This window comes from Mizuhopecten yessoensis, unplaced genomic scaffold (genome assembly GCF_002113885.1).
Source record: "Mizuhopecten yessoensis strain PY_sf001 unplaced genomic scaffold, ASM211388v2 scaffold9465, whole genome shotgun sequence".
NCBI classification, from domain to species: domain Eukaryota; kingdom Metazoa; phylum Mollusca; class Bivalvia; order Pectinida; family Pectinidae; genus Mizuhopecten; species Mizuhopecten yessoensis.
Window position 1 is genome coordinate 302052 of NW_018408061.1, and position 24760 is coordinate 326811.

At 39.6% G+C, this 24760-nt stretch overlaps 1 protein-coding gene across 3 annotated transcripts; it reads right to left on the reverse strand.

The window, feature by feature from the left end:
- Positions 1-3093: 3093 nt before the first annotated feature.
- Positions 3094-23294, reverse strand: LOC110458149. 3 transcript variants are annotated; one of them, XM_021509739.1, is made up of 8 exons: positions 23044-23294; positions 18359-18472; positions 16646-16762; positions 13223-13467; positions 11604-11754; positions 9034-9294; positions 6907-7072; positions 3094-6625 (listed from the first exon to the last, which is right to left on the reverse strand). In XM_021509739.1, exons 3-8 carry the CDS (start codon positions 16746-16748, stop codon positions 6367-6369), a joined length of 1185 nt encoding a protein of 394 aa, XP_021365414.1. In that variant the 5' UTR covers positions 16749-16762; positions 18359-18472; positions 23044-23294; the 3' UTR covers positions 3094-6366. The 3 variants fall into 3 exon arrangements, with proteins under 3 accessions (XP_021365414.1, XP_021365413.1, XP_021365415.1); XM_021509738.1 differs by having other exon boundaries at positions 22777-23294; XM_021509740.1 differs by lacking the exon at positions 23044-23294 and adding an exon at positions 19119-19680.
- Between the last annotated feature and the right edge of the window lie 1466 nt (positions 23295-24760).

The window sequence follows — 24760 nt, forward strand, 5'->3', positions numbered from 1 at the left end:
CAAACATGACGTGGTACTGTGACGTTTGCTGGCAGGAGATTTTGTAATTAACATTTTGCATAAAAACACATCAATCATCCCATGAAATGAATGAAACGTAAACTTGATTTTTTTCAAATATATTGTTCAGTGTACGTTAAATACAAATTATCCTACAGTTAACTAGTGTATCCTGTGTACTGTATAAGGTGTATCTCTCAGAACAGTGTTTCTATTACCATTTAGTTGTATACACACACTATATTATTATACAGAAAAACAAGAGGCACATAGGACCTTATCGCTCACCTGTTTCTTTGTTACATAAAATTGACATATAGGTAACTTCATAACAAATTTGGTAACTAGAACACACAACATTTTAGCATCTCTTAAACGGTATTGATGTTTGAAATTTGAAAATTGTATTTTGAAAGTTTTTAACCGACGTTGACCTTTGACTGCGGCTAGCACTTACAGTTGACCCTTTACTTCATTACTGTAATAAAGAAAACGATTCACATAGCTGGTCAACATAACATACACTAGTATGATGACTCTAGACCAAATGGTTCCTAAGATATTGTTGTTTGATGTGTTTAACACATTTGACCACTGTGACCGATTCTGACCGTAAAGTGTTATACAGCACAACGGTTTCTCAAGTACAATGGAACATATAGTAAGTGTATCCTACACAATACTGTGTATCTTATCATCAACGATAACTTATATACCTGGCCTACTATACAATGTATCATATAGTAAGTGTATCCTACACAATACTGTGTATCTTATCATCAACGATAACTTATATACCTGGCCTACTATACAATGTATCCAACATACGTTCATGTACCTGTAGGAAACAATGCAATGCACTCTACAATACTTATACTACCATGTCACTTGATATTGTATACTTATTTAGTCATCAGAAATTCTGTACAATTTCAATCACAAATTTATCAGAGTTGAGATTGAACTAGAAATAAGGAAGTCGAAGTTATACCAACTGATGTACATGTGGGGAATTCCTTATCTCCGTATATAATTATACCACGCCTGAATTATATCCTCAGCTGGATTTTCCTATTTGAATTATGAGAACCTCCTATACGGACCAGTGCAGTGGAGTGGTAGAAATTGAGGGTATGATAAATATCTTCGTTTACGTCGTTCTGTACGCGGGCGCCATCTTTACTGATGAAATCATTTACAAATCAGACTAAGTGAAGATCGGTATAGTGACAAGCCAAATAGAGATACAATATAATAAAAAATTTAGGGTGATTTGAAAGAATTCTGTACCAAGTTGTTAGATAAGGTTAAGTATTCGTGTATATAGAGCGAGGTGTGCGGACAATATTTTGAGCAAAGAAGCAAAAGAGTACTTCCGGTTATAAAATACTCGCAGAACTGAAATGCCATCACGTTTATAAGTAACCGAGTTGTACCGAGGTACCCTTTTGCATTACAGTACGCTTACTTTATAGTCCAACAAGGAGGTTATTGTCCGTGACGGACAATTGCTGGTTAGTCTTTACGCATCACGTGACACCTACATCTGTAAAGTGTATAAAGCCGCTCAATTTAAATCTTACCGTCAGATTAGCTCAGTCAAAAAAAGGCCGACCACTAAGCCTTCAAATGTAACTAAGAATCTTACATGATGGCCTGTGATAATATGGTTGTAATTGATATGTGTGTCATTAGAAACATATGTAACTATTCAATTATTGCCAAAACATAACTTATAAAGAAGACATGCCATTATTATCAAACTGAGACGTAAAATATAAACGTCTCTCCTACAAGAATGGTTATCTCCCCTGTACTGAAATAAATACGTCTCTACTACAAGAATGATTATTTCCCCTGTACTGAAATATATACGTCTCTACTACAAGAATGAGTATCTCCCCTGTACTGAAATGTAAACGTCTCTACTACAAGAATGATTATCTCCCCTGTACTGAAATATAAACGTCTCTACTACAAGAATAATTATTTCCCCTGTACTGAAATATATACGTCTCTCTTACAAGAATGACTATCTCCCCTGTACTGAAATTTAACGTCTCTCCTACAAGAATGATTATCTCCCCTGTACCGAAATATATACGTCTCTACTACAAGAATGAGTATCTCCCCTGTACTGAAATATATACGTCTCTCTTACAAGAATGAGTATATCCCCTGTACTGAAATATAACGTCTCTACTACAAGAATGATTATCTCCCCTGTACTGAAACAATTACGCTGTAAAACGATCTCGCGAGCTGATCATCCAATACAATTGAGAGACATAGAGGCAGTGACAAGGAAGAAGACCAGAAGTTGATGTACTTTTGATTACTGACATCTTAATAAAAGTATGAAGTTCGTTGATGTTATATTTCTATGCCACAAAATGGACCTCCATATTGACGATTGTGTAGCTATGTATTTTGGAAGTGACAAGCTGCCCAAACATGACTGATGCTGATCGGTAATCCTGCTTAAAATCTTTCGTATTTTAGCAGAACCACAGTTCTTCATTTGGGGTCTAATGGCACACCGAGGGGGATATGGCACACCGAGGGAGATATGGCACACCGAGGGAGATATGGCACACCGAGGGAGATAAACCTCAGCAATTATGGATGTGACCACATTGACACATTCTGTTCAAATTTAAATCAATGAAATAATGAGATATGAAATATTTGTATTGTTTTTGTCTGAACAACCAATTTTACGCATCGTAGAAAATATTGAAAATGAAGAACCATTTATATGTGTGATTTGCGTTCTAAATATCGTGGATACATTTTCTTCTCACCAAGGGTGCTAACGTTTCATGAACAGAGTGTAAACAGTTCGTCAAAAAAGTGTAATTTCAATTTAATTCGTGCTTTGTCACAAATCATGTATTTATCATTTGAAGCATTTACAATTCCTATTACTTTTGATCAGTACTCCGTGTTACTGCCGATATGTCAGGTACAATATGTAAGTGACGTGTTTGTTGTTCAGTACCCTGTAGAACTGCCGTTCCGTGTTACAGTATCACATCAGTGCATGACAATACATAATCCATTTCTATATGATTTTTAAAGAAACTCACGATAAAAATCTCAAAGTTATTTATTCACAAAATACATGTAATTGGAATATTTCTCTTCCCAAAACACAACATTGATTTACATATTTAAAATACAGACAATCGATACCTTGGTGGCATGCGCACTGAGTCACATGGACTATTTATAATTCGTACGCGTATTGCACTTTACTACTGCACAATACTCCTAATACCCCAAAACCCAGACAGAAGTACTGAGGAAGTAACCTGGCACTGGTAAACAAGCATGACACTTCAGGTCACGTGAATGTTTAACACACGTGAGCGTGTAATACCTGGGCCCGCATTCATAGAACCATTGTCATGCTCAGACTCAGATTCTATGTCCAAGCCAAACTCGAGCTCTTTGTTCCGATGATATATTATTAAAATTTCTCATCTTAGTTTTATAGTTATTTACATGAATTTTGTAGAAAAATGCGGGCGAATATCTGTTCAATGTCTGGATAAAAGTTTCAAGCACACTGGTAACTGCACTTTAAAATTTTGGTAATAGATACAGTGTGCGAAAAATGAATCACACAGCATCATACAGCTGTTTAGTCCTTCTATGACTAATTTTACGTTTTGATAGTCTAATGATTCTAGCAAATTACAAATAAAAGCTGGTTTTGAAAGAATTTGAGCATGAGAATGGTTTCACGCACACGGACCATGGTGTTCGTTGAAGACACTTGTGAGGCCTGACGTTTGCTGACGATACCAGGCACACACTGTGAATGCTGTAGTGAATTAAGAAGGCACTTGTGGGGCTGACGTTTGCTGACGATACCAGGCACACACTGTGAATGCTGTAGTGAATATAGAAGGCACGTGTCCTGTTACGTAAATGCCGCAGACACGTGTCATTCTTGGTGAATACTGACATTTGCACAGTGAATGCTGAAGACACTTAACACGGATGAATGTTAAACACACTTGGTATGTCTAATAAATGCTTAAGACACTTTGTTTGACTGATGAATGTTAAAGACGTGTTATACTTGGCGAATGTTTAGACACTGGGCATGCCGAATGATTCCCAAGACACTGGGCATGCCGAATGATTCCCAAGACACTGGGCATGCCGAATGATTCCCAAGACACTGGGCATGTCGAATGATTCCCAAGACACTTGGTATGCAAAATTAATGCTAAGCCACTTGGCCTGTCTGATGAAAGTCGAACATATTTTGTATACATGATAAATATCGAAGGCACTCGACATGTCTGATGAATGTTGGAGACACATTGAATTCCTGATGAATGTTGGAGACACATTGAATTCCTGATGAATGTTGAAGGCCTTTGGTACAGTATGGCTGGTCAATAATGAAGGCACTTGGCATGTCTTATGAAAGTTGACAAATCTACCCAAGTCTTAAAGGAAGTCACACCCGGGTAGTTATAATGACGACCATTTGCACCACAACTGGTTGACAGAATCCACATTTATTAACTAGGGAAACAACTCTGATGTATATAAATCAGAGATTTGTTAATTGGTCGACATTGCCCACACTGAATACTAAGGGAAAACATTCTGATTTGTGAGCATGGCATCGATAAAGTGCACAAAGAGAGGACGGACACACGGACAAACAACTAGATACAGACAGTAGGTGTGTAGACATAAATTATCTTAAAAACATAGTTTTGATAAATTCATTAATTACTTACTATTTGGCAAAATGTACAATTTTCACAAAAGTACATGTAGCTCATTATTCACTGCACAATTACAATATGTTCACTCATCACGCTTTCATCAGTCGTCCTATATACAATCATAGTATACACAATACAAACTGACATCTCACTAATACTGGCCTGGTTAAGGCAAGCGTATACAACAATGTGTGTGAATGTCATTTATATAAAACTGGGAAAATAATGTGGACGTGGCAATAATCAGATTCTGAACGTTGCAACGTGCAACCATAACCTGAAGTCATAACTATAGCATGGTAACTAATTAATCCTAACGTCATACCTATTACAATGTTACACATAAGTCCTACCATCATATCTATAACATCGGACACGTTAGTTCTAACGTCATATCTATAACACCGTGACACGTTAGTTCTAACGTCATATCTATAACATCGGACACGTTAGTTCTAACGTCAAATCTATAACACCGTGACACGTCAGTTCTAACGTCATATCTATAACACCGTGACACGTCAGTTCTAACGTCATATCTATAACACCGTGACACGTCAGTTCTAACGTCATACTATAGCACTGTGACACATAAATCCTACTGTCATGCCTATTACAATGTGACGTCAGTCCTAACGTCATATCTATAACATTGTGACACGTCAGTCCTAACGTCATACTATAGCACTGTGACACATCAATCCTACTGTCATGCCTATTACAATGTGACGTCAGTTATAACGTCATACCTATAACAATATGACACGTAAGTTCTAACGTCATATCTATAACATTGTGACACGTCAGTCCTAACGTCAAACCTATTACAGTGTGACACTACCTCAACGTCAAACCCATCACAAAGTGACACATCAATCCTTATTTCAAACGTTCAAGTACATTGTGACAAAAAGTCCTATTCATATAAAAATTTGTTTGGAAACTGAAAAAAATGCTTGGAAATTGTAAATAAATAATTATTATAAAAATATCATTAAAATCAGGAATTATTCAATAAATACTATTTGATAAATATGGTTTGACTGTAATTGATGAAATACTTATTTCTAGTAAGTTTTCACAAAGTCAAAGACATAGTCTAGATGTAGGTTGGTAGACCGTGTGATAAGGACGACATCACACATTTAAAGAAATGACTTCTAATATATAAATAAAGTTATGTATATTTTAACACACATCCATTAGAATAAATACTATTACATACAACACCTCGACTCGACACACAATACACTGACATGTATGTCCTTTTTCACAATATGTACAACTTATTTCTTTGACCTAAAACAGTACACAATAAATATGTATCCATGCATTTTAACATGTACATATAATATGCAAGACGTCGACATTTCCAGTTGGCACGGAGAGGCCTGCAGAGGTATACGACAAAGCTTAATCTGGTCCTTTTCTACCAACAAAGTTCTCCACCGTCATAACATCATATACATGTACCAACAAATAACTTTCAAATGAATATAAACATGTACTTTACACCCATCACACATTCCGCCTCTCGTGGTGCCGCATCACTTACTCCGTCACACTGTTAGTGTTCATCAGAGAGTTCACAAAGGGAGATAACTCGCCTTAGTTATATGAAATACTGTTTTGATTGATATTGTGGGAGGTTCGGTCTCGGGGGCAGAGGGGGAGGGAGAGGCGATGGGCCTGCCATGTGGGGATATTCCACATCCGCATCATATGAGTGCATATCCGGTCGTAGTGGGCGTGGCATATCCTCGTGGAACACTACTTCCTTTGTTGGGGATAGGCGATGAGGGTGGGGCGGAACATACGTATAACCCTTCATTTCCGTGGGCTTCGAATTCAGTTCAGGTAGCTTTGTGTATCTGAAACCAGACAGATGTCAATATTAAACATTGAAAATAACAAAAATGGAAAACTGGTACCATATGGTAGGTTAACCTAACATATAATATAAATGATATCGCACTAAAATGAAATGTTATGTATGAACATTGATTAGATATGTGTATCACAAATCGTAAACAAGCTTACTAATCTCAGGGAGCAATGCTTACGGTCACCATTTTATTAAGGTGTTACCTGGTTGTATACATTGTAATTCAATCGTAACTGTGCACCACTTTACTATCTCTAATTCCCTCACCTTGTGTCCAACCACTGGTCGTGTGAGGGCGTGTAGCCCTGGCTGTGTAGCTCCGACGACGGCAGGGTCATTGGGTGCATTGTGTACCAGGGCTGGTTCTGACCGTCCCGGGGTTGATGGTCACTATGGTAACGGTCCATCGGAATCCGCGTATTGGCAATCACTCCTGGTTAGAAAAAGTGACAAAATATTTGAGTTGTACCCCTTATATAGTTATGTGTACTTAATATCTTGCTTAAATAAAACGTTAAGGTGACCGCCATGAAATATCCGCCATTTGTATTTATATACATTTTAGGCTACTGCTTGGAAATGATAATGGACTTATTTAAATTAGTGATTCCTATTCAACCCTTAGATAGTAATACATGTTTATATAAGCAACTTGACCAAAAATGTTATAATCGCTCGACTCCTATTTAATAATATTGGCAATTGTTTAATGCTTAAATGCCAGTTTCATAAAAATTTCGAATTGACATCGATCCAGATAATTTATTTTGACAAGCTTGATAGCCCTTTATTCAAGCAAAAAAACAACTGTCAACTTGCCTAGTGTTGCTAAAAAGAGGTCGTTTCATTCACTCCAATCAAAGTGACAGGAACATTTTTCACATTGTGGTTCATATGAAGTACATTTTGTAATTGCCTATACATTTTCACTTTTGAAGTAGGGGCAGTGGTAATTTCATTTGAATACAAACTATAGCCTTCCACAAGCAAGGTAACGGCCGAATGGTCCCACTCTAGGCATTGGGGGTTCGAAAAAAAGTTGACCAATTTTTTAACACGTATGACTCTTGTGCCATTGAATTTAGGTTAAAATTATGCAATTGAACTTAATTGAACTTATTTGATAGGCCTCATTAGTATATACATTATAAGGCCATATAGCATTACCCAAGGCCAAACATATATTTCAGAAGAAGTCGCTTAAGATTTTAACCTATCAAATATGTAAATGATGAGATTTAAGTAACTAACTGTTAAAAATTAGTGATTAACACTTGTAAAACTAGAAAATGTTGGTAAGACATAAATGCCCCCGCTCATGGATGGGACAAGACGGTACGGGACGCGACGTATTTTATGACGGGGGCATAATTAGTAAACTGCTCTTCCGTATTGCTTAAATTAGTGTTATGCCTCTGTCCGTTTCCATGGCTCTACCCGAGAAGGTTAGCTCCCTTTAAACCTCCTGAAGGTACATGTGTCGTAACGTCAGCCAAATGGGGGTGCCGAGGGGTGGGAATCAGTTACTTGCTGTTCTGATATGACCAGGAAGGGCGTGGCCCTTACAGACGGTACCGGGGATGGGGGTATGCTACATGATGGCTTTCTCTTATATGTCTGGGAGTCCCTATTGAAGGTTCATTGTGTACATGGAAAGAAGGTTACATGTACCTGGTGACTTGTTATTATTTGACCGGGTAGATATTGACCCTTACAGAAGGTATTGGGGGATAGGAGTTCGTTACACATGTACATGGGGACTTGCTATTATTTGACCGGGTAGATATTGACCCTTACAGAAGGTATTGGGGGATAGGGGTTCGTTACACATGTACCTGGGGACTTGTTATTATTTGACCTCGTAGATCTTGACCCTTACAGAAGGTATTGGGAGATAGGAGTTCGTTACACATGTACCTGGGGACTTGCTACGATTTGACCGGGTGGATCTTGACCCTTACAGAAGGTATTGGGGGATAGGAGTTCGTTACACATGTACATGGGGACTTGCTATTATGTGACCGGGTAGATATTGACCCTTACAGAAGGTATTGGGGGATAGGAGTTCGTTAAACATGTACCTGGGGACTTGTTATTATTTGACCTCGTAGATCTTGACCCTTACAGAAGGTATTGGGGTATAGGAGTTCGTTACACATGTACCTGGGGACTTGTTATTATTTGACCTGGTAGATCTTGACCCTTACAGAAGGTATTGGGGGATAAGAGTTCGTTACACATGTACCTGGGGACTTGCTACGATTTGACTGGTTATAGCTCGACCCTCAGAGAAGGTGTCCAGGGATGGGGATGTGCTAAATTGGGGTCTTGTCCTAATATGTCCGGGAGTCCCTATTGAAGATACATTTTGTTCACGTGGCGGAGATATATTACCTGGGGGTTTGTTATGATTTGACCGAGTGGAGCTTGACCCCCGACTGGAGGTACCCGGGGGTGGGGTTGTTGACGACGTGCTTGGTCGTGTGTTCCTCCGTTTCCAGCAGGAGTAAGTGAGGTAGCACAGAACAAACATGATTGACACAGTGGAGATGAGGGAGCCGGCGATGATGACAGTGTCCCTCCTCCGCTTCTCCTCCTCCCGGACTTTCTCCTCATACGTCTTGCCCGGCGGGGAGGGCGTCGGTTTCCTATTTCCTGTAGATAAACGCAGAATATTTGAAAAAATTGGCGTGATTTGCACGTACAAAAATGCATACAATGCACGTAATTCCTCGTAAAGCATCATAATGTTACTACGTCCTGCCACGTGGGGTTATTACATGTAGTAAAGGGTGAGAGTGGCAATGGTCAACCAACAACTGTCGCTTCCTCCGAGGCAGCCGATAGTAAGATATGTGACTCTTGGTAGTGTCATACTCTAATGTATTATTACAATGTTTATCATCTATATTCTACTTTATACCACCTTCCGGTAGCATTATAAATTCATTATCATTTGTTGTTAGTATGAGAAGAAGTTAAGAACGACTTGAGAACGACTTGAGAAGAACTTGAGAACGGATTTCCCATTCCCCAGCACTTTGGAACGTTTTTCTCAAAAAAGAACGTCTGCTCGCGCCAGATGACGGCCGAAACCGGAAACAGTGTCCATACAAAAGTGATCCGCGTAAACAATTGGTCCGTCATAAGCATATTAATACAAGTTACGGAAAAATATTGAGAGAATAACAATACCATTTCAGGTGTAAATGTGCATATGGAAAAACCAATGACGATAGGATTTTTTTATAATATCTTTTCTACGCAGTTTTAAGGTTCATTGAATTCCACCCTGCACATCTTCTATTTATTTACGTGTGTCACAGGCGATCGTTGACCATTGAGCTTAGAGGTCATTGTGAAAACATGGTGTTTAGTTGAGTTTTTTAAATGGAGAAATATATAAGCAAGTAGTATATAGATGATAAATAGTTTATCATACGATATTTTCAGTGTTTGTCGTTCGAACAATTTCACGACAAACCCTGAATATACAGTGTGATAATCTATAAATATCGAACGGCGATGCGCGGTTGAATTCACAGAAAGTAGCCGAGCTTAAGCTTCCAGTTCGTTTAAAGTATGACTGCCAATACAGAGATACACGACTACTCCTACTGCTTGCATGATGACACCATAACAACGATACGTCTAGATTCATTTAAGATAACACTAAATGATTCCCGTAGAGATGGTTTGGAAGTCCCCACTGTACAATTGTCGATTTCACCGCACAACTCCTTGACAAAGAGAATGGAGTTCTCTGAGGAAAAAGTCAGGCGCCCTAATGGGGCGTACTGCCACGTGAAGAGCTAGTTGGGACAACATATGAAAAAAGACAATGGCTTTGGGCGTCACACATGCAATAATCAGGAGCAATACAATAGACGACAAATAGCAAATATATGGTTATCATGACAACTAGAACCATGCAGGGTGCGGGCCCTTTTGTTGGTCTGTATACGTCATGTACAAACTTCACCAAACCGGCAGAGATGGGAGATCACAGATAATCACAACTACACACTATACTAGAAAGAGGGAGGCCAAAAAGAGGCCCAACCCCCCCAGAGAACTAAACCGATTTCCTCTTCTATGTCTTTGTTGTGACATATGTCGATCCAAATGTAATTTGATCTGTGGTCTATAAGGTAAACGATCGATTGTTGAGCTGACTGTCCGACTGAGAAGCAGTGTACCTACTTAGAAAGGTTATGTACTGTACAAAGAGTGGCGGGTCAGTGCGGACAGGTTATGTACTTTACAAAGAGTGGCGGGTCAGTGCGGACAGGTTATGTTCTGTACAAAGAGTGGCGGGTCAGTGCGGACAGGTTATGTTCTGTACAAAGAGAGGCGGGTCAGTGCGGACAGGTTATGTACTGTACAAAGAATGGCGGGTCAGTGCGGACATGTTATGTACTGTACAAAGAGTGGCGGGTCAGTGCGGACAGGTTATGTACTTTACAAAGAGTGGCGGGTCAGTGCGGACAGGTTATGTTCTGTACAAAGAGTGGCGGGTCAGTGCGGACAGGTTATGTTCTGTACAAAGAGAGGCGGGTCAGTGCGGACAGGTTATGTACTGTACAAAGAATGGCGGGTCAGTGCGGACATGTTATGTACTGTACAAAGAGTGGCGGGTCAGTGCGGACTAAAGACGGTCGTGATGGGTTATTATCTCCAGTGGATGTCGTGGATATCTTTATCGGTCACGTGAGGGAAGCTTTTATAAATGGGAAGGGACCGGTATGGTGAGAGTCAAAGTACAGGGCCATCCGCAGACGGGCGGGTATCTTGTCAAAAACGGTTTACGTGCACGTGGTTCTTTATCAAATCAGTAGAACAACCCTCTCCGCTGAAGTCGTTTTGTACCTAATGGATTGAATTGAATTTAACTGATAATTTTGTCTTGGCAACAAGTGTATCTCCATGAATACAGCCGTCATTCACGACACGTCCAACCTCACCTGCCGTGCTGTTTTTGGAGCAGTAGGGTTTAACTTGTAGATCGATGGTGTACTTGTCTCCCTTGTATTTCTTCAGTTCCTTGAAGACGAGTTTGAGGTCGTTGTTACTGGAACACCACAACAATGGCGGGAATGTGTGGCAGTCAAACATCTACAATCAAACAAAATGTACACATTGTATACATGTATTCCACATCCAACTATCTGTCGCTAACACTAGTCGTTAACCAATAGGTTATCATGTTGTTATTTCTGTGCCACAGAACTTTAGACTGTACTACTCGCCATGGATCACACATCTGGCATACCGTTGTCGTACTTGTGTTCGTGTACCCAACCAAACAGCTCATCCTTACGTTGAACTTGACATTGTCCAACCAAACAGTTCATACTAACTTTGGGTTTAATTTCAGCAAACCAAACAGTTCATATTAACCTTGGGTTTGATGTCAGAAAACCAAACAGCTTATACTAACCTTAGGTTTGACGTCAGCAAACCAAACAGCTCACACTAACCTTGGGTTTGACGTCAGCAAAACCAAACAGCTCACACTAACCTTGGGTTTGACCACAGCCAACCAAACTGCTCATATTAACCTTAAGTTTGACGGTATCCAACTAAACAGCCCATACTAACCTTGTGTTTGACGTCAGCAAACCAAACAGTTCATATTGACCTTGGGTTTGACGTCAGCAAACCAAACAGCTCACACTAGCTTTAGGTTTGACGTCAGCAAACCAAACAACTCATACTAGCTTTAGGTTTGACGTCAGCAAACCAAACAACTCATACTAGCCGTGGGTTTGACGGCAGCCACCCAAACTGCTCATACTAACCTTAAGTTTGACGGTAGCCAGCCAAACAGTTCATATTAACCTTGGGTTTGATTTCAGCCAACGAAACAGCCCATACTAACCTTGTGTTCGACCTCAGCAAACCAAACAGCTCATACTAACCTTAGGTTTGACGTCAGCAAACCAAACAGTTCATATTAATCTCGGGTTTGACGTCAGCAAACCTAACAATTCATATTATTACCCAATAGTCTATATAACTTATAATTAGTCATTTTTGACTGTTTCTGGCCTTTTGTCCAATTTCGGCTCTAGGGGTGAAAGTCAAAACTGTTTTCCCGGTCAGAGCGAACTGTTACCCGGCGCGAATTCGATGCGCAGAAATCCCCCCTCGAGAGCCCCGTTCAAGCGTTTCGGTGACCGCGACTCATTGTTGAAGCAATGGCAAAACATTGATACTAATATTTATTCAGTAATAAAACAATTGTTTCATGGTTATTTTGGGAACAGTCAAAACTATCATCCCTCGGTAGGGGGAATCCCTGGGGAACTGTTTGCCCTTGGCCTAGCGGTCTCGGGCAAACAGTTCCCCAGGGATTCCCCCTACCTCGGGATGATAGTTTTGACTGTTCCCCAAATAGCCATGAAACAATTGTATACTAACCTTGGGTTTGACGTCAGCAAACCAAACAGCTCATACTAACCTTGGGTTTGACGTCAGCCAACCAAACAGCTCACACTAACCTTGGGTTTGACGTCAGCCAACCAAACAGCTCACACTTACCTTGGGTTTGACGTCAGCAAATCAAACAGCTCACACTTACCTTGGGTTTGACGTCGGCCAGACCGTCGTGGTAGATCATTTTGAAGTGACAACTGCGAATGGTGAATGTATTTATCTTCACACAAAGACTGCAACGTTGTTCCCACATGCTTTCGCTCCAAGTTGACTTGGTGAATGTCACGTCGCACTTACTTCCGGTCACGGCCGTGTTAGAGGTTACATTGTAGACGCTGTCGAACTCGTAGTAATGCGGCTGGTTACAGGACTGGGACGAGTTGGTGTTCACTACAACACACAATACACAAATGTCATGTATATATGTGGCATTCAGTGTTATATCGGTTTTAGGCTGTATGTCATATATATTTTGTGTTTTTATTTGGTTTTTTTATTCCGACACACGTTCTGTGATCTCGTATATCGTGCGTGTCTAACGTTAGTCTTGAATCATGCTAGATGTATTTGTTAAGTGCCCTGGTCGTATTCGAGACCCGGGTAATGTATAGATTTATAATCTGATATACTGACTTGTTTACCTGACAAATGAATGTATCTTAAACTTACTTCAGTCCAAGTATCCGTGTTTTTATTCAACTGTGCCACGAACTAGAAATTGTCTATCTGTATGGCACCTAATCCCAACAAAAAATTATACAATGGCGCCCGCTTAGGAAGCTCACAGAATCCGAGCCTTGCTCTAATAAATATCGCTGTTATCCACAGAGATCTTTCATAGAGAGAAAAATATAACTAGCTTCCTACCGCCTTATTAGTTTTTAATGTATCATAACATCGGGACGAGTCAGTGTTCAAAGAATCATAACATTGGGACGAGTCAGTGTTTACGCTATGATAGCATTGGGACGAGTTAGTGTTTAGTGTATCATAATGTTGGGACAAGTCATTGTTTACGGTATGATAGCATTGGGACGAGTTAGTGTTTAGTGTATCATAATGTTGGGACAAGTCGGTGTTTAAGGTATAATAACATTCGGACGAGTTAGTGTTTAAAGTAGCATAACATTGAGACTAGTCAGTGTTAACCGTATGATAGCATTGGGACGAGTCAGTGTTTAGTGAATCATAATGTTGGGACGAGTAAATAAAATTGGGACGAGTAAGTGTGTACAGTATCATAACATTGGGACGAGTAAGTGTGTACAATATCATAACATTGAGACTAGTCAGTGTTAACCGTATGATAGCATTGGGACGAGTCAGTGTTTAGTGAATTATAATGTTGGGACGAGTAAATAAAATTGGGACGAGTAAGTGTGTACAGTACCATAACATTGGGACGAGTAAGTGTGTACAGTATCTTAACATTGGGACGAGGAAGTGTGTACAGTATCATAACATTGGGACGAGAAAGTGTGTACAGTATCTTAACATTGGGACGAGGAAGTGTGTACAGTATCATAACATTGGGACGAGTAAGTGTGTACAATATCATAACATTGAGACTAGTCAGTGTTAACAGTATGATAGCATTGGGACGAGTCAGTGTTTAGTGAATTATAATGTTGGGACGAGTAAATAAAATTGGGCCGAGTAAGTGTGTACAGTATCATAACATTGGGACGAGTAAGTGAGTACAGTATCATAACATTGGGACGAGAAAGTGTGTACAGTATCATAACATTGGGACGAGTAAGGGTGTACAGTATCATAACATTGGGACGAGTAAGGGTCTACAGGATCATAACATTGGGACGAGTAAGTGTGTACAGTATCATAACATTGGGACGAGTCAGTGTTTAGTGTACATGATGTAAGAGGAGTTAGTGTACAGAGTGGGACTAAACAGCGTTCACATGGAACGATGAAACATGGCGACGGGACAAACTGGTTTTGAATGTAATTCGACCTTCAGGATGAGTTGATTGGCATTGTAAAACATTAGAACAAGAATCCAGGGCAGCATACATAATGTAAACAGTTGGTATCGATGTGGACTCGGTTGTCCTTGTGCTACGGTAGGGGCTCTGACATGGATGGATCTCGCTGTAACCCGAAGTGTGTCGGCAAACAACACTTATTTCAATTTTTTTATATATCTTTATATCCTGTTCACAGTATGGCAACTCTAGTTATCTCCCTTACCTGTGTCATTGTCGATCCTACACGTTTTATAGACATAATTATCAATATAAAGCAATGCCAGCATTCCGCGGAACGTACAGAATATTTGTACATGTCTATATTAATTACATACAGCTAGGAAAACAGCATGCTTCGGATGAGCCAGCAAGCACTCTTACTAAGGTTCGCTTCATCGTACTGTACATGTAGATTTTCTAAAGAGAAAATCGTTTCTAATTAACGGAACAAATAACAGATGTGAAGAATGCGACTGGTGTAAATCTGAGTGGTTAGTACGACTCTGAACCTCAGTGTGTAACGTTCTCCACTGTCTTTCGCCGTAACTGAAGGATATGACTTGTGTGCACTTGTAATTATCAGTGGTTATAACGACTTTGAACCAAAGCGTCAGCTTTTCAACACTGTGTAAGTGGGTGCAAGAAACGACAACTCTGGGTAGAGATTGTTAGTGTAAAGAACGACAACTCTGGGTAGAGAATCATGAGTGTAAGGAACGACAACTCTGGGTAGAGAGTGTAAGAGTAAGGAACGACAACTCTGGGTAGAGATTGGTACTGCTATATCTGTGATTGTCTCCTTCACTATAATTAAGATTTCTACTTTCAAATCCAAGTGTTCTCCGGTTTTACCTTGCCTCGACGTGAACACTCACTAAAATGACTACATACAGTCCAAATTATAATTTCTCCGTTTCTGATAATCAAATAAACTATACAGTGTTTTTGCTTATTACATGCTCTACGGTCTTTGACATCTATTTTTAGAAGTTTCATTAGCTGGTTGCATTTGGTTTAAACTTTGTTTTTATTCAATTTCTGTTTGACAATACATCGAAGTACATGTTTTATAGAACAGAAAAGGAAACAAAAACAAGTGTCGTGACACTTATGTAAATTTTGGTTGCATTTATGGGAAGTTTAGATGGTGGCATTTATGGTTAGAAGTTAAAAAATTCTTTGTTCTTGAAAAAACAACCAAAACACTTTATATTTTTAAAAAGATAAATAAAACTAAAAATCCCCGGGAATCTCACTGTAATTTGAGCCACAATGTGTCTGGCAGTAACGATAAATACCATGAAACACGTCGGTTTACACAAGGGAACGGCCCTACTTTTACTGGGAGTGGGTTCACAGAGTCAATAAAGACCGATGCGTCAGGATCAGGACTTCTAAACAGGAATGCAGGTCTAATCAACTCTTCATTACTACTGGTATTACAAAGTAAACATGTTTAGTTATGATCGCGCGTGTATATACTAATATCTATACACATGCCGAGTAACAGGACACTGACATCATCATTAAATATCTGACAGTCAACGCTACAACAAGTAACCCCACCGGATATAGATACATACACATTTGTTGTAACCCGTATGTAGCTGGGAGGGAGCTCCACCAAAGAATGGAGACAGCTATCACTGGCCATTGCAGCAGCAATCCCTGGACTTGTGTTTTCATGTTCACTCATATATCTACAAAGATACAAAAATTACAAGCACACGTCACACAGGAACTGTGCGGCAAATGTTCACATTCGTCAAGTCCTCATAAATATCACAGTATTTTAATAAAATTATATATAAAAATAATATTCAAAAGAAAACTGACGGATTGTCGAAGGGATGACGGAATCTGTGGACAAGATTATATCCAGTGTGCTGCTTCTCTTATTGTTATAACTTGCGTGCATTTTTTTCGATTATTTTTTTTCTTGAATAAAACATAGCTTAACCTTATACAGTTCATGACCGAATGTAACGAAATCTAGCAGATTATTACGACGTATTATGATACCTCATACAGCGTGTCTGATTTGATTATATTGATCGCATGATCACGCGCTCGAGTTTCCCCGATCATATTTCCCTAATCCGGAGCCTCTCTAGGCAACAGCCACCATAACCGTAGTCTCGTTCAACCAGTCGTTTGATCACTTCTCTGTTCGGCGTAGCGTATGCAGACAACAAGAGCCTGGTTGAACGAGACTACCAAAACCGACTTCCGAGTGACTGAAGCAGACGACAACAATTGCGCGTCAACTCGATCGTCTTTAATATTTGTGTTATTGTTGTGTTACAGCACAATACAATAGTTATTCCCTTTCTCTCCTTTCAAGGGCGATACATTTCGTCTACGATCAACTATTACCATTTTTGTGGGAACTATGCCTCTATTCGTATTGCCATCCGCAGCACTTTAACGGGTTATGGTTAGGGTAAGGGGTAATGCTTTCAATCAATTTTTCGTTTTTCTTTTGTGGAAGTTATTTCCATTTTCTTATTTTCTTTTCAATTTTTCGAGCAACTACATGTATTTCTACATCTCCTGACACAAATTAATTAAACTTGGTACCTGTAACTTCTGTTATTATAATAGGAAGTTGTTAGTGTGCGATCGATGAAGTGGGGGTACATGTTCTATATTTGTTAGCCGTGGCAACCCCTTATACTGAAAGGTATATTTTAAAATCCTCGTTATATAAAGGTATTCTCCAAGGAATTCGAAAGGTTAGGAAAATCCAGTATTTGACTTAAAGATAGGTGTTTTTAGCCACTATATTATAACACATTGTTCTTCTACAAAAGTCAAGATTGGCTAGAATAATAGGAAGACAGAAAAATTTGAAGCTTTCAGTAAACTTCTAGCAGCAGTATAAAAATAACACTGTAAAACCTATAATTTCCGCCTTATGAACAACATTAACCTATCAAAACATTGATTGTTATATAATGTGTGTTTCAGAACACATGTCACAAAGTGTAACGGACAAGTACCGTGTAAGTTGTCACTGCTTGGCTGCATGTAAATATAGCCAAGTGTTTCCTAATTACTATTTGACCATGTCTCAACATGTTGAGTAATTAGATATTGAGGTGTGAATGTTGCAAAAATGTTTTGATGGTCATTCCAGACCAACAGTTTCCGTTTTATTGGATACTTTTGCCTTCCCGTCCTCTGTTTCCGTCATTGGACATGCCACATTAAGTCACCAATGCTCGTTTACTTGAATGTGATCCATTACGTAATGATCACGTTTTTAGTCAAACTTTTCCGCGATGTTTACTTACCTTGATATATCATAGCTGGCAACGGGACTGTTAATGATGTGTCAAGTCTTGTCTAGTCTCGTCTGTTCTCGTCAGTACGACGTGACTCTGTCATGGAGATCCTCATGGCTGCACCTGTTGTGAGAAACGTTAGCAATACATTCCAGTCTACAAGTTGTGTGCTTCTCGTTAAACATCAATAAAAACATGCATATCTTCTCATCCTCCATAACAAAGGGCCGAAGAGGCCTGCATGCACATTAATTCTACAAGCTTCATGTATTTTGGTCATTCTTATTTGATGCGTCTTCCAAAGCAAAACAGTTCTTCATTCCTTTGATCTGTTAATATCGTTGTCATTGGAAACAGTATTTTAGTGAAAGAAAATTAAGGCATTTGATGTCAAACACTAATGGCTGTTATACAGCGTAATACCAGATAAAACCCTCTCAGTGGCGTGGAGGTTTCCATTTTCGCTGACCTCAAGAGGCCTAGCAGCACTTAATGTTAGTATTGCCCCTTAGATAATTATCTGAGTCTGACTGGTACTTAATTATAATTGTTCGGACAGCCTCGCCTTTGATATTGAGATTCTAGTACAATTATTATCACTTTACTTCTCATTAGAATTAGGCTACAATTCAAGAGAGAAAACGTCGTTATAGAAACACGTTCACGTTAATTCCACACAAGCTTTATAATATAGCTTATATAGCACTGTGCCAACCGGTAATGTATAAACGGAATACACATGTACGATGTACCTGCCCCTCTTACTTACCCTGCTCCACATGGAAGGTGTGTCTATTAAATTAAATATGATGTGCTCCACGTGCTGATGGTAGTGTTAAATATGTATTTAGAGATACACGCGTACATATGTGTGCCGGTAGATTTAAACACACACGTGAAAGCCCGTCAGTTCTAATACCGACTATGAGTCTGACATACTGTATGCGCGCGTATGTAAGTAATTGATACCTGAAGTAGCAATTAAATCCCCTCCACTTCACCTCACTTACGGCGGCGCGCGTGCGACAAAGTTAGCTAGTGTTAACTGACGCCTTCTGTGTCAGTTAGGCAGACTATCGTTAGTATAATCACGTATAATTAATATGGCACCGGGTCAAACGGGAGCAAAGCCCTGCAAATGGGATGAACTGATGAATTATCGCAAGACCAACATTTAAAAAAAAAAAAAAAAATGTTATAATTGAAATATCGCGAGACCGACATTGAATCAATTACATCACGTCCTGTTAAAACACAAAAGTATTCAAATTACGTGACGTGTGACTCTAACGTTGTTTTATATTTGTTTTATTATTTGTGAATTATGACGGACTTACATAAAAACCTTGTAAATGGGTACACCCCTCCCCCCAACCACCACCACCACCACCCGGATGGGGATTAGTGGCGTATTTAATCTCATTCCGAGCAAAATGTCCAAACCTGATTGAAATGTCACAGTAGATTGCACAAACAATGACAGTCGAGTCGAAAGGAGTTCCATAATGACACAAGTCACGCATCTTTTCGTGGTTTTTCGTTCCGTATACCATGCAAATAGAGAAAATACAATGTGTTCGATGTACGCACGGACGATAAATGTGTGGACGATGAACGATGTACGCACGGTCGATATCCGGACGCACGATGTATGCGCGGACGAGAGTTGTAAAGATTCAGTCGTATAATATATTATACCCATGTACGATGTGTGTAAGCACAGCCGATTTAGGCGCAGACTATCTACAATATATACAAAATAAAAGAAGACATATCTGGCTCTAGGCATTACACGATATTGGGAGAATAATAGAGTTAAACAAGAGACGGGCGCATCATTACTGTTTGTTGTCGTGGGAGGGCCTACGTACAGCCTGTTGGAGCTGACAGGCGAGTGTGTATCTTTATAACGACGCTCCTGTGCTTTATCGGCGTTGAAACATTATGTAAACAACATTGTTTGAAAATAATTTGGAAGTAAAACAGATGTGGACATTCCTCAGTAATGGCTGAGGATCTAAACATCAACTGGAAATTGATCCGCGTTGTCTCACTTCCCAGATTGGGGTTCAAAGTGTGGAATAAACTGGAGCACATTCCCTGTAACTCAGTTAGTCTGGGAGTAATTAGTGTTTATACGCTGTAATAGCTAGTGATTACCGTCTCCCCTCTGTCGTAACGTGGCTCCCTTAGGGGGGTATCCAACAGGCCTCCTTCTTACCAGCTATATACTTCTCCTTACCCAACCCTGAAACAACACCTTGACCCCCTTCCCGAGACAAAATTGTCATAGTCTGCAAGATGGGGAAGGGGGCGGGGGACGGGGGCAAGGCAAGGCGTACTGTGATCTCTAAAAGTAGACTATAGTTCAGCGAAATAAATTTCGAAAGATTGTTATCTAAACAGTAATATCAATCAAATACAAACCGGTGCGAACATTATAGATCAATCTGAACATGCTTCAACCGTTTAGATTCCATATCATTTTTATCTATTATACAAATCATAATTCCTGGTTGTCCCTATGAATTTTCAAGTTAGCTTCCCGAAATTGGGGATCGATCAAAATGGCGACGACGAAGAAATAATGACGTCACGTTCAAATAGCGTTACCCATATATACTGTCAGAGGTCGGAGTCCCGAAAGCTGTCTGCATCAACATAGTATGATTCATTAGCCCAAAGTTTTACTAGCATTCCTTAGCTCATGTACATTCATTACCTGTAACTTACATTTTTCTATAGGAAACATTATTCAACTAAAAGGAAATGTCCGCTACTTAAGATATTACTTAAACGCCAAAGGAAGAACTGTATCGGCACAGGAATTCCCAAAAGTTAAAGAACGTGCTTAAAACTTTGGCCTGAAAGGTAGGTGTGGTTTTATTTAGTTTAACGTCCTATTAAAAGGTAGGTACATGTATTGAAGGCACGAAATGTTTGTGGAACTGTTTGTCAGGTTGTCAGTTGGACAAAGGCATTTGCGTTTAGTGAACTATTGGTCCATTTACCTGTTGGAAAAAACAATTTCGTCTAAAACTATTTGTTAATTTGACGGTTTAACAAAGACAAATACATATAGTGAACTGTTTTTCAATTTGACTATTGGACAAAGACAATTACGTATAGTAAGTTGTTGGTTCGTTTGTTTATTGGATATGGACAATTCGTTTTGGGAATTGTTGGCTCGTTTGCCTGTTGCACAAAGACAATTACGTAAAGTGAACTGCCGGTCCATTTGTCTGTTGGACGGCGACAAATTCGTAAAGTGAACTGCCGGTCCATTTATCTGTTGGACGGCGACAAAAACGTAAAGTGAACTGCCGGTTCATTTATCTGTTGGACGGCGTCAAAAACGTAAAGTGAACTGCCGGTCCATTTATCTGTTGGACGGCGACAAATACGTAAAGTGAATTGCCGGTCCATTTATCTGTTGGACGGCGACAATTACGTAAAGTTAACTGCCGGTCCATTTGTCTTTTAGACGAAGACCATTACGTTTAGCGAACTGTCTGTCTATTTGTCAATCGGACTGATCAAAATGTCTCATGGACAAACTCAATTACGGATAGCGAACATTTCGTCTACAAGACAGATCATTTCAGTGGTCCACGAAAGACAAAAAGGTGAACTTAATTTAACATGCTTCCAGTGGCGTTAGAAACAATACTACAAGTGTATATATGAGCGATACATCTGTTACATACATCATTTACGCATTTTATTTACATAGATATATATTACGCAGTTTCAATCATAATTAACTAGACAGTGATATACAATGTACTTGGATTATATGCAAGTAACATTTCGTTCTGCATAAAGATGCTCAGTGACCAATGTCATGTCTGCAGTAAGTACTTCATACTACTCTATCTTATGGTGTACATATTGTGTACACTACAAAGTGGAACATTTTCTCGAGTGGAACATAGTCTCGAGTGCTGGTACTTCATAATTCTATAGCGCATCTTTATAGTCTTACATTGTCTCGGGTATTTGCAATTAATAACGTCATGATAGACGTACACTTGTATAATACATATGTAAATGTTTTGTGGTATGGGCCTACATGCATGTACACACGATGTCTCGCTTACATGTATCTAGTACTCTCCTTAAAGATTTTGGAATGAATTGTCAAGATTTCTTCGATTTCTTCTAGCTTATCCCCCTACAGTGGATGTACGAAACTTCTTACATCCAACAGATCAAATCGTAACAATCTCCTTTTACATATATTATCAAATATTCTGGGGACGGGGCCAGTCTGCTAGTACTAACGTTGTGTGGGAATGATACCAGACGTAATAACTTGATTTCAGTAACGGTACAAGGACATGTACAATACTCACGTTGTTTTGAGTACTATGTACCCGGTACTGAGGTTGTCTCTAGCCAACGTATCACTTATTATAAATACTCACGTAGTTTCGATTACTGGTATTCCATCACATACAACAGACGATACACTCACTTCCTCAACCCATGTACGTAGTATACCAGAGAGCCAGGCAGGTTGATGAAGCACAATAGTAAGAGGGTTTCAGTATACACATATAGACACAGGTGGAGATACAGACTCCGGATCCCGGGCTGATGGACGCTCCAGCGAGCACGGAATTATAGCCGACATGCAAGATTTCAATACCAGTTATATACATATGTTAAAAGAGAGACATTTTATAGATTACTTTAGGTATCCTGCTGGTAGGTAAACGTCTGATGATTCGTGTGCCAATCCAGGAATCATCGATATCACAGAGTAATTGGTCGGCCATTTTCTCTGTTATTTGAATCACGTTTGGCAGTCCCCATTCTATCCTCTATAGTCCCAGTCTGACTCTGTTTTCCGGTCTATCCTCCATTAATGTATGTATCATCCCAAACTCACATTCGCTAACAACATAGGATGCCCTCTAGCGGACAAAAACTTTTATCGCGTTCGGGGGGAATTCCTTCCCCTATCACCATGGTTACAGTGCTACCGTCGTAAGTGGTAGTCTACAGGCAATTAAAGGCACTCAACGCTCCATATTAAAAATACTGGGTTATATGACCCCTGCCTCCCCACTAATTGGTGCGTAGGGGTCGACTGTGCCAAGGGGGTCTGCGCGATCCCACAGGAGTCAGGAGTTACGTCACTTGACATCAGCGCCACCATGTCCGGTGGAGACAGGCCCGATTGGAAAGTGTCAACCATTCAAGTGATACGTCAGGGAAACGGCGTCTGAGACTGAAAACTTTTTTAAATTATCGTCTAAGTCAACGGGTTTCATACTTCAATACGGAACTTATGTCGTTCAAGTAGTGTCCCTGTGGGTATGATAGTCCATGTATGTCTGAAGTGTCCCTCCAAGAAGAGAGTGTCCCTATATGGAGGTAGTGTCCCTCTATATACATATAGGTTGTGTCCCTATATGAAGGTAGTGTCCCTGTGTGTATATTACTCCATGTATGTCTGTATTGTCCCTCCAAGAAGACAGTGTCCCTATATGGAGGTAGTGTCCCTCTATATACATGTAGGCAGTGTCCCTATATGGAGGTAGTGTCCCTCTATATACATATAGGTTGTGACCCTATATGAAGGTAGTGTCCCTGTGTGTATATTACTCCATGTATGTCTGTATTGTCCCTCCAAGAAGACAGTGTCCCTATATGGAGGTAGTGTCCCTCTATATACATGTAGGCAGTGTCCCTATATGCAGGTAGTGTCCCTCTATATACATGTAGGTTGTGTCCCTATATGAAGGTAGTGTCCCTGTGTGTATATTGCTCCATGCATGTAGGTAGTGTCCCTACATATGCATATTTAGGTAGTGTCCCTCTATATATATGTACATGTAGCTAGATTCCCTATACTTTATGTAGGTAGTGTTCCTCTATATAAATGTATATGTAGGCAATGTCCCTATAATAAGGCAGTGTCCCAATATTTAGATAATGTCCCTCTATACACATGTGCAGGTAGGTAGTGTCCCTGTATGCAGGTATAGTGTTCCTGTATGTAGGTAATACTCCTTGTGTGTAGGCAGTGTCCCTCTATGACTATAGTACATTATTGATGTCCCTATATGTAGGTAGTGTCCCTAAATGTACTATAATTCATTACAATTGTCCCTCTATCTAAGCAGTGTCCCTATATGTAGGTAGTGTCCCTAAATGTACTATAATACATCATAATTGTCCCTCTATCTAAGCAGTGTCCCTATATGTAGGTAGTGTCCCTAAATGTACTATAATACATTATAATTGTCCCTCTTTCTAAGTAGTGTCCCTCTATAACTATTGTACATTATTGATGTCCCTATATGTAGGTTTTGTTCCTAAATGTATTATAATACATTATAATTGTCCCTCTATCTAAGTAGTGTCCCTCTATGACTATAGTACATTAGTGATGTCCCTATA

Bases quoted from the DNA above. Each gene is read 5' to 3' on its own strand.
- LOC110458149 (XM_021509739.1), bottom strand. From the start codon at position 16,748: ATGAAAACACAAGTCCAGGGATTGCTGCTGCAATGGCCAGTGATAGCT. The intron at 11,755-13,222 runs GTAAGTGTGAGC...GTTTGATTGTAG, and splicing joins TGGCCGACGTCAAACCCAAG to ATGTTTGACTGCCACACATT. The intron at 7,073-9,033 runs GTAATATATCTC...TTTTCTAACCAG, and splicing joins AAATCATAACAAACCCCCAG to GAGTGATTGCCAATACGCGG.